General features: G+C 40.9%; 1 protein-coding gene across 1 annotated transcript in view; it reads left to right on the plus strand.

The window, feature by feature from the left end:
* The window catches only part of xpnpep1 (X-prolyl aminopeptidase (aminopeptidase P) 1, soluble), a 74,139-nt gene extending 64,788 nt beyond the window's left edge, over positions 1-9,351 (plus strand). Inside the window, exons 19-20 of the mRNA XM_048550772.2 lie at positions 6,492-6,590; positions 9,061-9,351. Of these exons, the coding sequence (XP_048406729.1) occupies positions 6,492-6,590; positions 9,061-9,180 (219 nt within the window). The 3' untranslated portion in view covers positions 9,181-9,351. The remainder of the gene's footprint in view (positions 1-6,491; positions 6,591-9,060) is intronic.
* The last annotated feature ends 5,368 nt before the right edge of the window (positions 9,352-14,719 follow it).

A 14,719-nucleotide genomic window follows, 5' to 3' on the forward strand; every position in this document is an offset into this window, starting at 1 on the left:
ACTATCTTCAGCTGCTTCATTTATGACCTTCCCTCCATCATAAGGTCAGAAGTGGGGATGTTCGCCGAAGATTGAATAATGTTCAGCACCATTCGTGACTCCTCAGATACTGAAGCAGTTTGTGTCCAAATGCAACAAGATCTGGACAATCTCCAGGCTTGGGTTGACAAGTGACAAGTAACATTTGCACCACACAAATGCCAGACAATAACAACCTAACCACTGCCCCTTGATTTCATTAGTGTTACATAGAACATAGAACATAGAAAAGTACAGCACAGTACAGGCCCTTCGGCCTACAATGTTGTGCCGTGGAATAATCCTAATCCAAAAATAAAATAACCTAACCTACATTCCCCTCAATTCACTGCTGTCCAAGTGCATGTCCAGCAGGCGCTTAAATGTCACTAATTTACCATTTCTGAATCCCCATTATCAACATCCTGGGGCGTTACCATTGACCAGAAACTCAGCTGGACTCACCACATAAAAACAGTTGCAACAAGAGACGGCCAGAAGCTAGAAATACTGCAGTGAGTAACTCACCTCCTGACTCCCCAAAGCCTGCCCACCATCTACAAGGCACAAGTCAGGAGTGTGATGGAATACTCCCCACTTGCCTGGATGGGTGCAGCCCCAACAACACTCAAGAAGCTTAACGCCATCCAGGATAAAGCAGCCAGCTTGATTGGCACCACATCCACAAACATCTACTCCCTCCGTCACTGATGCTCAGTAGCAGCAGTGTGTACTGTCTACAAGATGTACTGCAGAAATTCACCAAAGATCCTGAGACAGCACCTTCCAAACCCCACGGCCCACTTCCATAGGGTCAGAAGATATACAGGAACAGCAAGTTCCCCTCCAAGTCACTTACCATCCTGACTTCGAAGTGTGTCACTGGGTCAAAATTCTGGAGTTCCCTCCCTAAGATCACTGTGGACCTGTCTACCACACAAGCACTGAAGAAGTTCAAAAAGACAGCTCACCCCCACTTTCTCAAGGGGCAAATAAGGACATGCAATAAATCTTGTCCCAGCCAGTGATGTCCATGTCTTACGAGTGAATTAAACAAAAAGCCGGTTGAAAAGGCGTAGGAATGATGGTAAGGCTGTCGGCCCTCATTGTTCATTAAGAATAAATTTAACAGCAACTTCTAGCGGCCACACACATGCAATTAAACACAGGGTTCAGGAATTTTCTCTTTGCATTTTCCTGTTATCCCAGGTGATCCCAAGTTGCTAGTTGTTGCATTGAAGTGAAAATCCACATTTTTAGTTCATGTACTATTTATCTTCCCTCTCCCTGAGGCAATGGCATGTTGATCCAGAAAACCCCAGTGCAGTTGGCAGCCTCCCACTAACGTGCACTGTGATAGTAGTGATAACAAATGAGCTGTTCCACATTCCCTCATCCACATTCAATACTTTCGCCCACCAAAATAGTTTTTGAAAAGGAACGGGCACTGATTTTCAGTTTCGCCAAAGTTTCTGAAAACAATTTAGAAAAAACGAAACAGAAATTAAAATAATATTTTATTGAAAGGCACTGAAGCTCAGTCAGGGATTAAGGGGATTTTGATTCACACCTGCACGATAAGTTTACATATTGGAGATGAAAGGCATTGTCTACGATCTTCAATTTTGGAAACAAAGAACTCTGACATGGAATACACAAGCTAGCAGTATTTCAGCAAAGGATAGTCGGAACTGCTGATGCTGGAGAATCTGAGATAACAAGTTGTAGAGCTGGATGAACACAGCAGGCCAAGCAGCATCAGAGGAACAGGAAGGCTGAAGTTTCTGGCCTGGACCCTTCTTCAGAAAAAGTTTTTTTTTTCTGAAGAAGGGTCCAGACCCGAAATGTCAGCTTTCCTGCTCCTCTGATGCTCCTTGGCCTGCTGTGTTCATCCAGCTCTACACATTGTTATCTCAGTATTTCAGCAAGCTGGTTTAGGCAGGGGAGATAAGTTTGCGGCTGGGGAACTTTTTCACATAGATGTTAGTGCGTGTATGAAATAAATTGCTAGAGGAGGTGACGGACGCTGGTACAATTACAACATTTAAAAGACATCTGGATTGGTACATGAATAGGAAGGGTTCAGAGGGATATGGGCCAAATGCTGGCAAATGGGACTGGATTAATTTAGGACATCTGTCCGGCATGGATGAGTTGGACCGAAACACCCGTTTCCATGCTGTATAGCTCTGTGACTCTATGACTGGAACTGCTGGGGAAAATGCTGTCTCAGTACCTTGAAGTAGAAAGTGCCAGTGATAGTGCTGACTTTAAAAATAACCATCAGGACACCAAAAATTAGGATCATTGAAATATTTATTACTGGTGAGGAAAGAGGTCATCAGTTAAACAACTGTGCTGCCAGGATTGTAGGCCTCAGTGCTATCTTAAGGACTTTAAACTGTATATTCTTTGATCTTCCTTTTGAATTGAACACTAATCCTTTTCAGGAACAAAAACAGAAATTGTTGGAAAAGCTCAGTAGGTCTGACAGCATCTGTGAAGAAAAAACAGAGTTATCGTTTTAGGTCCGGTCACCCTTCCTTAGAACTGATCCTTTTCAATTTGGTGCCTGTGTGCATTAATGTTTGTTGTCACATCTTTATCATTGTTCCTGGGGATACCAGGAGTGTCCCCCTAATTTTCTTTCTGGCTGTGTGGGTCTCTGAGGACCATGCATGGCAGCTTCCTCAGGAACCGGAGGCCAGCATGTGTCAACACTGATCACTAGGTGCAGCACCTTGGAGCAGTTGCTAATGCTCTTACTCTTTCTATACAGTAAATGGATAAGCCCTGGGGAAAATTGATGAATAGAGAGATCTGGGTGTTTAGGTCCATTGTACCCTGAAGGTGGCAACGCAGGTGGATAGAGTGGTCAGGAAGACATGCGGCATGCTTTCATTCATCGGACGAGGTATTGACTACAAGAGTTGGCAGGTCATGTTGCAGTTGTATAGGACTTTGGTTCGGCTACATTTGGAATACTGTGTACAGTTTTGGTCGCCACGTTACCAAAAGGATGTGGATGCGTTGGAGAGGATGCAGAGGAGGTTCACCGGCATGTTCCTGGTATGGAGGGTGCTAGCTATGAAGAGAGGTTGAGTAGATTAGGATTATTTACATTAGAAAGACGGAGGTTGAGCGGGGACCTGATTGAGGTCTACAAAATCATGAGGGGTATAAACAAGGTGGATAGCAAGAACCTTCTTCCCAGAGTGTGGGATTCAATCACTTGGGATCACGATTTTAAGGTGAGAGGGGAAAAGTTTAAGGGAGATATGCATGCAAAGTTCTTTACAGAGAGGGTGATAGGTGCCTGGAAGGCGTTGCTAGCGGAGGTGGTCGAGGCGGGCACGATAATGTCATTTAAGATGTATCTAGACAGAAACATGAATGGGCAGGGAATACAGATCCTTGGAAAATAGGCGACAGGTTTAGGTAGAGGGTCTGGATCAGTGCAGGCTTGGAGGGCCAAAGGGCCTGTTCCTGGACTGTAATTTTCTTTGTTCTTTTTTCACTCCAAAAACAAACGTAATTAGCTCCTTATTGTTTCTGGTGGACTAGTTAACTATTGCGCATTTACGAACAAATTCCAAATTTAAACTGGAGAATGGTGAAGCCTCATGCCTGAAAGACCATGGTGTCTTTACGTCCGACCCCACACCGTAGAAAAGAGGGGAGTGTATTCTTCACCCCTCCTCAGCTGGTGGTAACGGAATATAGAGAGAGTCAGCTGATGTTGGGTGAACTGAGGGGATGTGAGGTCTTGAGCAGTCACACACACACAGCCCCAGCAATTTCGTTGAGGCTTGCTTGTGCTGTACATTTTAAATCTGTGCTTGGTGGATATGAGCTAACAGTGCAGGTCAACTCTACAGCTTGAGTTTTTCAACTGCCCATTGCTGAATGCCACACTAGTGCAATTCATTGCTCAGCAATTGATTCACTCGTTTTAATTTAAAGTTTGTTTCTTTTATCTGTGATTTTACCATCATACACAACACTTTGCTGCAGATTTAGTTTCCAATATGGGTAGCCACTTCATGCCTATATTCCTGTGTCACCAAAACAATCAACATCTGAGTTCGGATGCCCTGACATTAAATTCTCTCAATGGGAGATTGTTAATATTCTATGGAAGCAGCAATAGCCTTAAAAATAGACCATTTCTTGGACCCTGTGATCTTAAAATCTGGATTCTCGTCACTCCTTCCAGCCCTCAGGCATTGTAATTTGCCCTCCTTAGGAGCATTGCTTACAAAACAATTTATTTGTTGAGCCCCTTTAGCCTATCTTTGATTCCTAATTCATTTATATCAAATTCATTAATGTTGCAGGATGTTCAAATCTGTCTTGGTTAATAGTTGGACAAAATAATTTTTCATAATATTCTGTTTCTCCTCCTATTTTGAGTCCATTTACATTGTATTATAATATTTGCCTCTGGCTGTTGCCTAATTGTAGAATGTGTGACTGAATAGGTTTTGATTGTTGCATTTTGCCTCCAAAGCCAAATGGCTTTCTTTTCCAATGGCAATAAGATAAGATTAGATTAGATTCCCTACAGTGTGGAAACAGCCCTTTGGCCAACAAGTCCACACCGCCCCTTGCAGCATCCCACCCAGACCCATCCGATATAACCCACACACCCCTGAACACTACGGGCAATTTAGCATGGCCGATCCACCTAGCCTGCACATCTTTGGACTGTGGGAGGAAACTGGAACACCCGGAGGAAACCCATGCAGACACGGGGAGAATGTGCAAACTCCACACAGTTACCTGAGGCTGGAATCGAACCCAGGTCCCTGGCGCTGTGAGGCTGCAGTGCTACCCACTGAGCCACCGTGCTGCCTGAAAGGAAAATTCAGGATTTCAGCAATCTCTCAAAATCATAAAAATGCTGGAATTGCACAACAGGTTAATCATGTTTGAAAAGAAGCAAATTGAAATTCCAGGTGCAATGGTCCATCAGCTTCATTCTGATGTGATATTAAAGTCTCATTCTCTCAAACCTCTGAGTAATGTGCTGTACATTTCCTGCACTCGCTTCTGTTTTTGCTAACACTGGATTAACAATCAGAACGGTGGCGCTTAACCAAAATAACTTTACAGTGGAATAAAATGAAAGAGATTCAAGTGCTCAGAATTTTTTTCGTCTCTCAAAAAATATTGAGCTTCTAATCTGCAGGCTTGTTATCAGATAAATTATTCAGCTTAGATAACCTGCTTATGAAGTGATGCTATACTGGTGTAATCAGTTAGTTCTTTCATGGATGTAAGCATTGCTGGCAAGTTGCCCCTAAGCTGAATGGCCATTTTACACTGTTGTTAAGAGTCAACTACAAATGCTGGAGTCTGGAGTCACATGTAGGCCAGGTAAAGACAGCAGATTTCCTTCACAGCTGGGCATTAGTGAACCAGATACATTTTAATAGCCATAGCCATCGCAATTTCTATTACTGAGCCTGGCTGTATATTCCAGATGTATTCATTGAGTTTAGGTTCCAGTGTTGGGATTTGACCTTGGATCACATTCACTTGGGCCTGCCCTAATCATTACACCATCAATCCCAACACCATTAATCCCAACACCTCACACAAGGAAAACCCCAGTGATTGGGAGTTTGGTGAGGATTAAATTCAAAGTCATCTGTTCCTGCCAAGTTGAATGTACATACCATATTATGTCTCAACTTACTCACAGCCTTTATTCAAAATCTTATTTTCTGACAGAAATCTATCTAATTCTTATCTGAAATAATCGATATTAACTTCTTCATTGTCACCTTGGAGAACCTGTTCCATTGATTGATCTGAGAATTTGTTTTCACGGATTACTTTTGAATATATCCCCCATTCACAGATCAAGTGGAAATCTTTAGAAGAACACAATTAATATAGTTGATCTTTGTTCAACATTAACCTGGCCTTCTGTCACAGTGTTTTAATTTAATCACCGACTGCACTTTTTTAAAATCACACAGCAATAATTTGTTTCCCAAATCAAGTCAGAAAGGTTGCAGACACTGGATCTTGACAGTCCTTCTCAGTGAGCAAGGAGCTTAATCTGACAGATTTGCCCAAAGTTACAGTTAATGACAAATGTCAATCTATCACGCTAATGATTAGAAGCAAATGCCACAAAAATGGGTATGATACTGCAGTTGTCGTCACTGAACTCTCTTTCAGCAAAGATACTGATCTCCCATAGAGGTGGGGGTCAATAAAACGGTTTTAAGAGTTTATTCAAAGATCAAGATCTAGATCTGTGTCCTATTCTTGTGAAGGCTGTCCAGACTCAAGAGCATTTGTAGCCATTACATTCTATTGTCATTAAGTAATCTGTGCTGCATATTCTAGGTTATCCCTTTTACCTTGTGGGTTATGTACTAACATAAACTTTTGTGGTATCAGCAAATTGAGGGTGATAATGGATAAGAAGTATTGAACCTAATTTGTTTTTTGTTTAGTACCGGTACCTGAACAGAGAGAGCTTTACGTTTGAACCGTTGACACTTGTTCCAATTCAAACCAAAATGATCAACGTTGAGCTGCTCACACAAAAAGAGGTGAGAGTGTATTCCGCGTGTGAACAGGTGAACAAAGTGGTGGATCCACCTCATGAATCTATGAATTCTGTCGTGAAGCAATTACCCATCGAGAGGCAGTGGTTTATGTTGCAGTGTGCTGTTATTAGAGCTGGTTCTTATTACATTGTTGTAAAGAAGTGTATTATTCCTGTCTGCATTGCTGATTTGTGAACTAAATCCTGCAACATAGGGCTTTGTTATATTAACTTTGATTCTAGTTTTAATTGGTAACAGTTTGAAGTTATAAAAATCCTTGTAAGGTAGAAACATTTCAAGTCATGAATTCCATTCAACGTGAAAAGTAGCTCCTGACTCCACACAGTCTGCCCACCATCTACAAGGCATAAGTGGGGAGTGTGATGGAATATTCCCCAATTGCCTGGATGACTGCAGCTCCAACAACACTCAAAAAGCATCCAGGACAAACCAAACGGCTTGATTGACACAACACTGACCACCTTAAACATTCACTCCCTTCATCCCTGCTATGTACCATCTACAAGATGTACTGTGCCAACTCACCAAGGCTCCTCCAACAGCTCTTCACAACCTATGACTTGTGCCACATACAGGGACAAAGACAGATGTGCGAAAATGCCACCACCTGTATGTTCTGCTCTAAGTCACACATCATTCTGACTTGGAGCTGAATTGGTGCTTCAGTGTTGCTAGGTTAACATTACAATGTCTTCCTGACAAAGCTCTGAAACTGTGTATGTAACTACTCCCCAAAGGCTGCAGTGGTTCAAGAAGGCTGCTTATCACCACCTTGTCAAAGGTAATTTCAGATGAGCAACACATGCTGTCCTTGACAGAGTTAAACACATCCCATGTGCAAATATAAAGAACAAATGAAAAAATTGATATCCAAAAACTTTGTTGAAGAGTTAAGTTTTGAAGAATGTCTTAAAGGAGGAGAGGGAGTTAGACAGGTGGAAGAATTTAAGGTAAGAGTTCAACAGCTTAGAGCTCACTGTGCTGATAGATTGACTGCCTGTCATTGAGGAATGGAAATTGGGAATGTGTACGTTGCTAAAATCAGAGAGAGCAGAGATTTTAGAGGATTGTACAGCTGGAGGTGGCTACGAAGATAGGGAACTGTGAGGTTATGGAGGAATTTTAAATTGAGTGTTTTAAAGTTAAGTTGTAGCTAGACTGGGGCCTCACAGTTCTGTGACTACAGAGGTGGTAGGTGAACTGAACTTGATGAGAGTTAGGATTCTGGTAGCAATATTTAGGTTAAACCCAGGTTTCTAAAAGTTGACTAGGAGAGCATTGAAATTGTGGCATCTGCGTGTAACGAATCCAGGAATGAGGTCTTCACTGTGGGAGAGCTGAGTCAATGTTATGGAAGTGGAGAGAAGTGGCATTTGGGAGATGATGTCCATTGTGAGCTCACTTCAGGGTCATACCAAGATCCCTTCCAGTCTGTTTCAGCTTCAGACAGTTGCCAGGGAAAAAGATGAAATTGGCAACCAGGAAACAAAGTGTGAAAGTGATGAGGTGACAATGTTGTATATTTGAATGAGCCTTGAAATGCTGGTTAAGCTGTGGGTTTAAAGCCCAGTGATTGTTCTCAGAATAATAAAATCAATAGGGCCATCTCAGATTTCTCATTTAGAGACTTTAATTAGCTGGTTAAAATGGCCTTTAACACTAATTTTCAGACTTTGAAACTCCATTTTTTGAATCAGTAGATCTCACTTCCAAACTGAATGGTGAGAAGTCAAGGGAAAAAAAAATTAAAGTGAATTGTTTTAACAGTTGTTTAGGGAATTGAGGTATTGTATGGAAAAATTATACTGCTTTTAGAAAAGAATCATAGAATGGTTTCGATGCAGAATCATGGCCATTTGGCCCATGAAGCCCATACTGGCTCTCTGAATGAGCATTATATCTCAGTGGCAATTTTCTGCATTTTCTCCAAACGTGCACATTTTCTCTGTTCAATCATTATTTCGAGCCTTCTTGAATGCCTCGATTGAGTATTGAGAAAGGAGGAATGACCAGTGAGTATGAAGAGCTTCACCAAGTCATTCAGATTCCTGAAATAGTATTCCAGAGGTGAAGGGGGAAACAGTTAGATTGAAATTAGATTATTATGCATTTGAGCAAGAGGAGTGCAAGTTTGCAGTTTCAAATTTGTTCCCATAACGTGTTATTGTTTGACATGAAAGTGTACAAACTCATAATGCATATATGATTAGAGCAATTAGAGATTCATCAGACACCCACTAGAGTGTGGGAAGCCCATCTGTCCTTGTGATCACACCCATTGCAATTTTATGTCTTTGGCATTAAAGTTTGAATTTTCATTTCTCAGTTGTCTTAAAACTCAACTTCTTGCTCGTGCTCCCAACAGATCTCCAGTGGTGCAATCACTTAACAGCTTTGTTTGTTATGGTTTAATTTTCTGATGAATAATGCCACTTTTATCAATGTCCTTCAGCGAGATTGGATCAACAACTACCATCGGTTATGCAGAGAAGTGATTGGAGCGGAACTGGAGAAGCAGGGGAGACTGGAGGCTCTGCAGTGGCTTGTCAAGGCAACTCAACCAATTGTCTGATTGAGAAATAAAGTTTACCAAGGAAACACATTTGTTTATCATGCACAATAATGCCATTATGACTTACCTTAGCAGAGGATGAAGCATCCATAATGTGCGCCTTGAACATACAATGATGGCTCTTTCAGATTTAATATGTAATTTTACAAATAAAATATTTCATGCTTCTAACTTCTTAGTGCCTATTTAATGTTAGGAATCTTTGTAACAGTCTGTCTTCAATAACTGTCTTAAAACAAAGATCTTAAAAGATGGTTTTCACGTTTTTAGTCAACTGCTTTAATTTTCTTTTGCTTACAGCACAATGTTTTGTATAGACTTTTTAAAAAGTCATTGAAGGACGTTTGTCTAATGATTTGATTTGAATAATGAAGAAATCATTCACATTTGCGATTGTTGATGGTGTGATGTTTTACTTTTTGATCCCAAACTTGAGCTCATTGGTACCTCTGCTGCTCGTGTCCTAAATTTGCATCAATTTTGTTCGCTTCTCTGCCCATCCCCAAGCTGCTTGCGGACTTATGTTGGCTATGGCTTTGGTAATGCCTCAGTTTTAGAGATCATTGTTTTCATTTCAGCCCCCCTGGGAATACCACAACCTGCAAGTTCCCCTTCAAGGCACTCTCCATTCTCAGTTGGAAATATATCACTGTTCCTTCATCAAAATCCTGGAATTCCCTCCTCAAACGGTCTTGTGGGTCAGCCCACTGCATTCACACCCACCTTCCGAAAGGCAATGGGGGATGGACAATAACTGCTGGGTTCTCCAGTGATACTGACATCCCACAAATGAAATTTCTGAATTCTACCAGCTTTGACTTCTTGCATAATCTTGAATTAAATTGCCACACTGTTGGAAGACATGCCTCTAACTGCCTTAGCCCTCAGCTCTGTAATTCCCCTTGTAAACCTCTCTCTCCATTTAAGACACTTTTTAAAATCATCTAATTGATTAACCATTTGTAAATTTGCACATTTTACAAATGTGACAGTTTTTGTGGAGTGGAAGTGCAGTTAAGAATCATGGAATCCATCGAGTGTGGAGGAAGGCCATCTGGCCCATCGAGTCCGCACTGCCCCTACGAAGAGCATCCCGCCCAGACCCATTCCCTTATCCTTGCATTTCCCATGCCTAACCCACCTATGTAAACATCCCTGGCCACTAAGGGCAATTTAGAATGGCCAATGCACCTAACCCGCGCATGCTTGGACTGTGGGAGGAAACCCATGCAAAGAATGTGAAATTCCATACAGATAGTCGCCCCAGGCTGGAATCGAACCAGGGTCCCTGGTGCTGTAAGGCTGCAGTGCAAACCACTGTGTGACCCCAACTGTTAACTGGACCCAAACTGTTCTGTTGCCCCAGGGAAGCCCTGGAAGAGTAACCTAGTTTCTCATGGTTACTCATTACTGTGCCCTACAAGAATTTCCTCAACTTTATCATTTGGTATTGCTCTTTTATCTTGCTATTAAATGAGATTTTTAGATTGTCTCTGTTAGTATCACCCTAGGTCAAAAGGTTATTCCACAACAGAGAGCAGGATTTTAGCTGCATCTTCATTGTCCAGTCAGCACTCGATCTCATTGGATATCACCAAAGAAGTACATTATCTGGATTATTTATATCACTACTACTAGTGCGACGTTGCACAAAGCTCTGCTATCTTACCTGAGTGGCTATACGTATACAAATCTTCAGTTTTTCAAAAATGTTTTAGGACACTTTTATGACTTGGTGTGTTACCACTGAATGAAAGTTGATGTGACAAAGTAAGACTTGGAAACTGAACAGTTGGAGTTTCTGCCTTAGAATATAGCAACCGCTTATAAAATAAGCTCTATCTCTATACGAGCCATATAAAGGCAGGACCAGGAAAGAGTAGATTTCTTTCCTTAAAAGGCATTTGTGGACCAGATGGGCTTTTACATCAATCATTACAAAGTCACCCTTAAACAGGCTTCTTATTCCAGATTTTTATTGAATTCAAATTTCAGTATTGACATGATGAGATTTAACCCATGTCCTCAGAACATTAACCTGGAGTTCCAGATTACTTGTTCAATGGCATTTCCATTCCACGATCAGCTTCCTGTTGTATGGGCTGATGGTGTACCTAGCAGTGGCATTTCTGGATGGGACAGATATTTTACCAAAAAGATTTTACTCACCCTGCTTGCTGTTGTACTTACTGCTGTAGGTTCTGACAATATTGTTTCTGTTTATTTGGGAAAAAAAAACCTGGAGCCATTCCCACCTTCTTTGGAAGAGGGCTGAGCACCCATTGAAAGTTTAAATAGAGAAGCAATATTATCTGCTGAAATAGGTTTGGAAAGGAGACTGTTGATCCTGGACTGGGACAATAAACAGAAGAAGGGAGATGTTTCAGGCAAGCAATGTCAGAGGTGGATCCAAAACCACCTTATTGAGAACAACAGACCAAGCCTTAGCAATCTGAAAGCAGCAATTGGATTCATGACTATATCTGCAAGAGTGCATTGTTTTTAGAGAGATGGCAAGTTGGTAGAAGTTTCAAATCAGTTCTACTGTCTTATTGCAACACAGGCTGATCTAAATAGGAGAGAAAAAATCAAGAATCATTTTCCTTCGACTATGAAGACAGCATCTTGCTCAAATTCTCTAATAAGTTTAAAGACCAGTAGAAATAAACTGATAGTAGCTTGAATGTGCTGTGGGATGAATACTATTGATGATAAAAAGGCACTATGTAAATAATTTAACAATTTCTGAAAAGCATAGGCTTCCAACACCAAGTAGACAAAAAAAGGTAATCTTGTTCACTCCTACTGAAAGGGAGAGTGGGTGGTGCTTTTGAGGTTGGACTTAAGGTGAATAGCATTTTGTTACATCCTCTAAACATCTAAAAATACTTTACAATTATAGACTTATTTTTGAAGCATAGTTGTGTTTTCTTCAGGGTGAAACCAGCAGGCAGTTTAGTGCACAGCCCTAACATGATCAAGGGACAAATGCAGCACATTTCCTATTCCATAAATGGCGTGAGATGTTTCATTGGCACCTATGAAAGGATTATGGCTGGCTTGATTTATCAGAAAGATTATATCCTTGACATGCAGCAATACCCGGTGTACTGAACTTTAATTGCATCGGTTAGCTCAGTTGGCTGCATGGCTGGTTTGCAATGCAGAATGATGCCAGCAGCACACATTCAATTCTGTACCAGCTGAAGTCACTGTGAAGATTCTACCTTCTCAACTTCTCCTGAGGTTAAACTACCACCAGTTGTACCTCTCTGTCTCTGTGTCTCTCCTCTCTCTCTCTCTCTCTCTCTCTCTCTAGAGAGAGCAGCCTACGGACCTCTGGTGACCTTATTAACTTAGCTGTGCTGACAGTGCATAGGGATGGACAAGGGAACTCTATTACCTTTGTCATAATACACTGGACAGGAGAGAACTGCATATTGGCTTCTAATTTTAAACTGTATCAAACTAGGGGCATTTATTGTGGTGGACTGTTGTAAGTTATATTTTTATTTTTCCATTCTTTAACCAAGGAAAGAATATGCACAAATGTTGCAACTTCTGCAGGGTTGCTCAGTTCATAAAGTAATGATGCATTCTTCTGATGATGCCATTGTTGGGTTTTGGTAAATGAAGAATATTTTCATGCTGTGTTTGTTTTCCTGTTTTCTCATGAAAATCGATGAGTTGTAGAAGCTCTGTCTCCTTTTCACATTCTTCACATGAATAGTGTTTGACTTGCTGCTGATTTTGCTTCCATACAGTCTGCCTTGTTGAAGCATCCTGTGAAGTGAAAATGAAAATGTTAATACATTTCCATTTATAGAAGCAAATGAAATCTGATGTTAATTTCCTAAACCGCTTTAATCAGAATTACATTTCTGTGATCATCTTCGTAATGTTATTATTGATTGGTTTATTGTTGTCACATGTACCGAGATCCCCTGTTGTTTAACTGAACCAGAATATCAATGTCACTTTCCCAAAAGTTATCTATTTAAAGCTATATCTCTTCCCTCATTTCATTTCCTTTATTTTCCTGGCTTTTGTGCAACACAGATCAAACTTCAACAATGAATAAACAGTTTGGTTTGATTTATTATTGTCACCTATACCTGGGTACAGTGAAAAGTTTTGTTTTGCATGCAGTACAGGTGGATTATATAATACAAAGTGAATCAGAGTATAAGAACAGATCAAAGAAGGCAATGTTATGCCAGCGGAGAAGGTGCACAAAGAGTGAGATCAATATTTAAATATCAAATTTGAGTGGTCTAATCAGAAGCCTGATAACAGCAGGGAAGAAGCTGTTCTTGAAATCTGTTGGTTCGTGTATTTAAGCTTTTCTATCTTCTGCCCAATGGAAGAGGTTGTAAGAGATTATAACTGGGGTGGGAAAGGTTTTTGATCACATTAGCTGCCTTCCCAAGGCAGCAACAAGTATTGATGGGGTCAATGAATAGAATGTTGGCTTGCATGATAGACTCATGTTTTAATATTGATCTTGAATAAATGGCTGGTCAGTTTTTGACACTTTTCCTGTCCTCCCTGAGGCTAATTTGTGGTCTTCTTGCTTCACTCATTCAGCGCTCAGAGCAACAAATTTTGACTCTTCCAGATTTTCAATCAATCCCTTGTAACTGACGATAGGATACAGAACCACAAATAGAAACAGAAAGATAACAAAGACACAACAGTGAGATATAGTAGGAACTGCCAATGTTGGGGTCTGAGATAACAAGGTGTAGAGCTGGATGAACACAGCAGGCCAAGCGGCATCAGAGGAGCAGGAAAGCTGACGTTCCTCAGTTGTGTTTCTGTGGAGGTAGAGCACATTAATGGGGCTTCACTTAAGCAAATACAAGCAGACATTTATTGAAACCGTGGTGTGGTTGGTTTAGGAGCTCGTTCCTTGTACTGTTTAACATTGTTATTATTACACACAGTTAAGAGTTAACCCTGTTCTATCATCCAACGTTACTCCCTAGTCCTATTCTGAAATTGTCACTAAATATGCATAGTGCATTGCTGTAATTAATCAGCTAGTTTATTTATATTCTCTCCTGTTCTGACTTTTTCTCTTAGCTTCTGTTTTCTATCTTGTCATTCAGCCAGATTATCCAGGGCATTCTAACCTGCAGCTTCTGTCAGAGGGACCTTAACTTGCACTTGGTGAAATAGTGTATACCTAGGATTGTGCTAATCTTGCAAATGCTGCCTGCTCTGGGAGATGAGGTAGAGTCTCTTCTCTGGGTGTCTCACTGAGATTGTAGTAGTTGTGAGGGTATCATGCCTGACGTGTTTCAAGTCAAGCTGTGGAAGACTCGGTGAAAGTCTTCTGGTATTCAGTGTTTGCAATCTGTTCCATTTTAGGCTATTGTGCCATTTTGCAAATTAATAATACATTGCAAAGTGTGCATTAATGTACTCACGGCTTTGTGGAAAATTGAAAACAAATGGAGGTGTACTCTTCCTGCAGCTGTCATCAAAAACAAGCCTTCGAAGTTTTTTACATTTCATTATGTTCCCCAGCTCGGCA

This window comes from Stegostoma tigrinum, chromosome 20 (genome assembly GCF_030684315.1).
Source record: "Stegostoma tigrinum isolate sSteTig4 chromosome 20, sSteTig4.hap1, whole genome shotgun sequence".
Classification (NCBI taxonomy): Eukaryota; Metazoa; Chordata; class Chondrichthyes; order Orectolobiformes; family Stegostomatidae; genus Stegostoma; species Stegostoma tigrinum.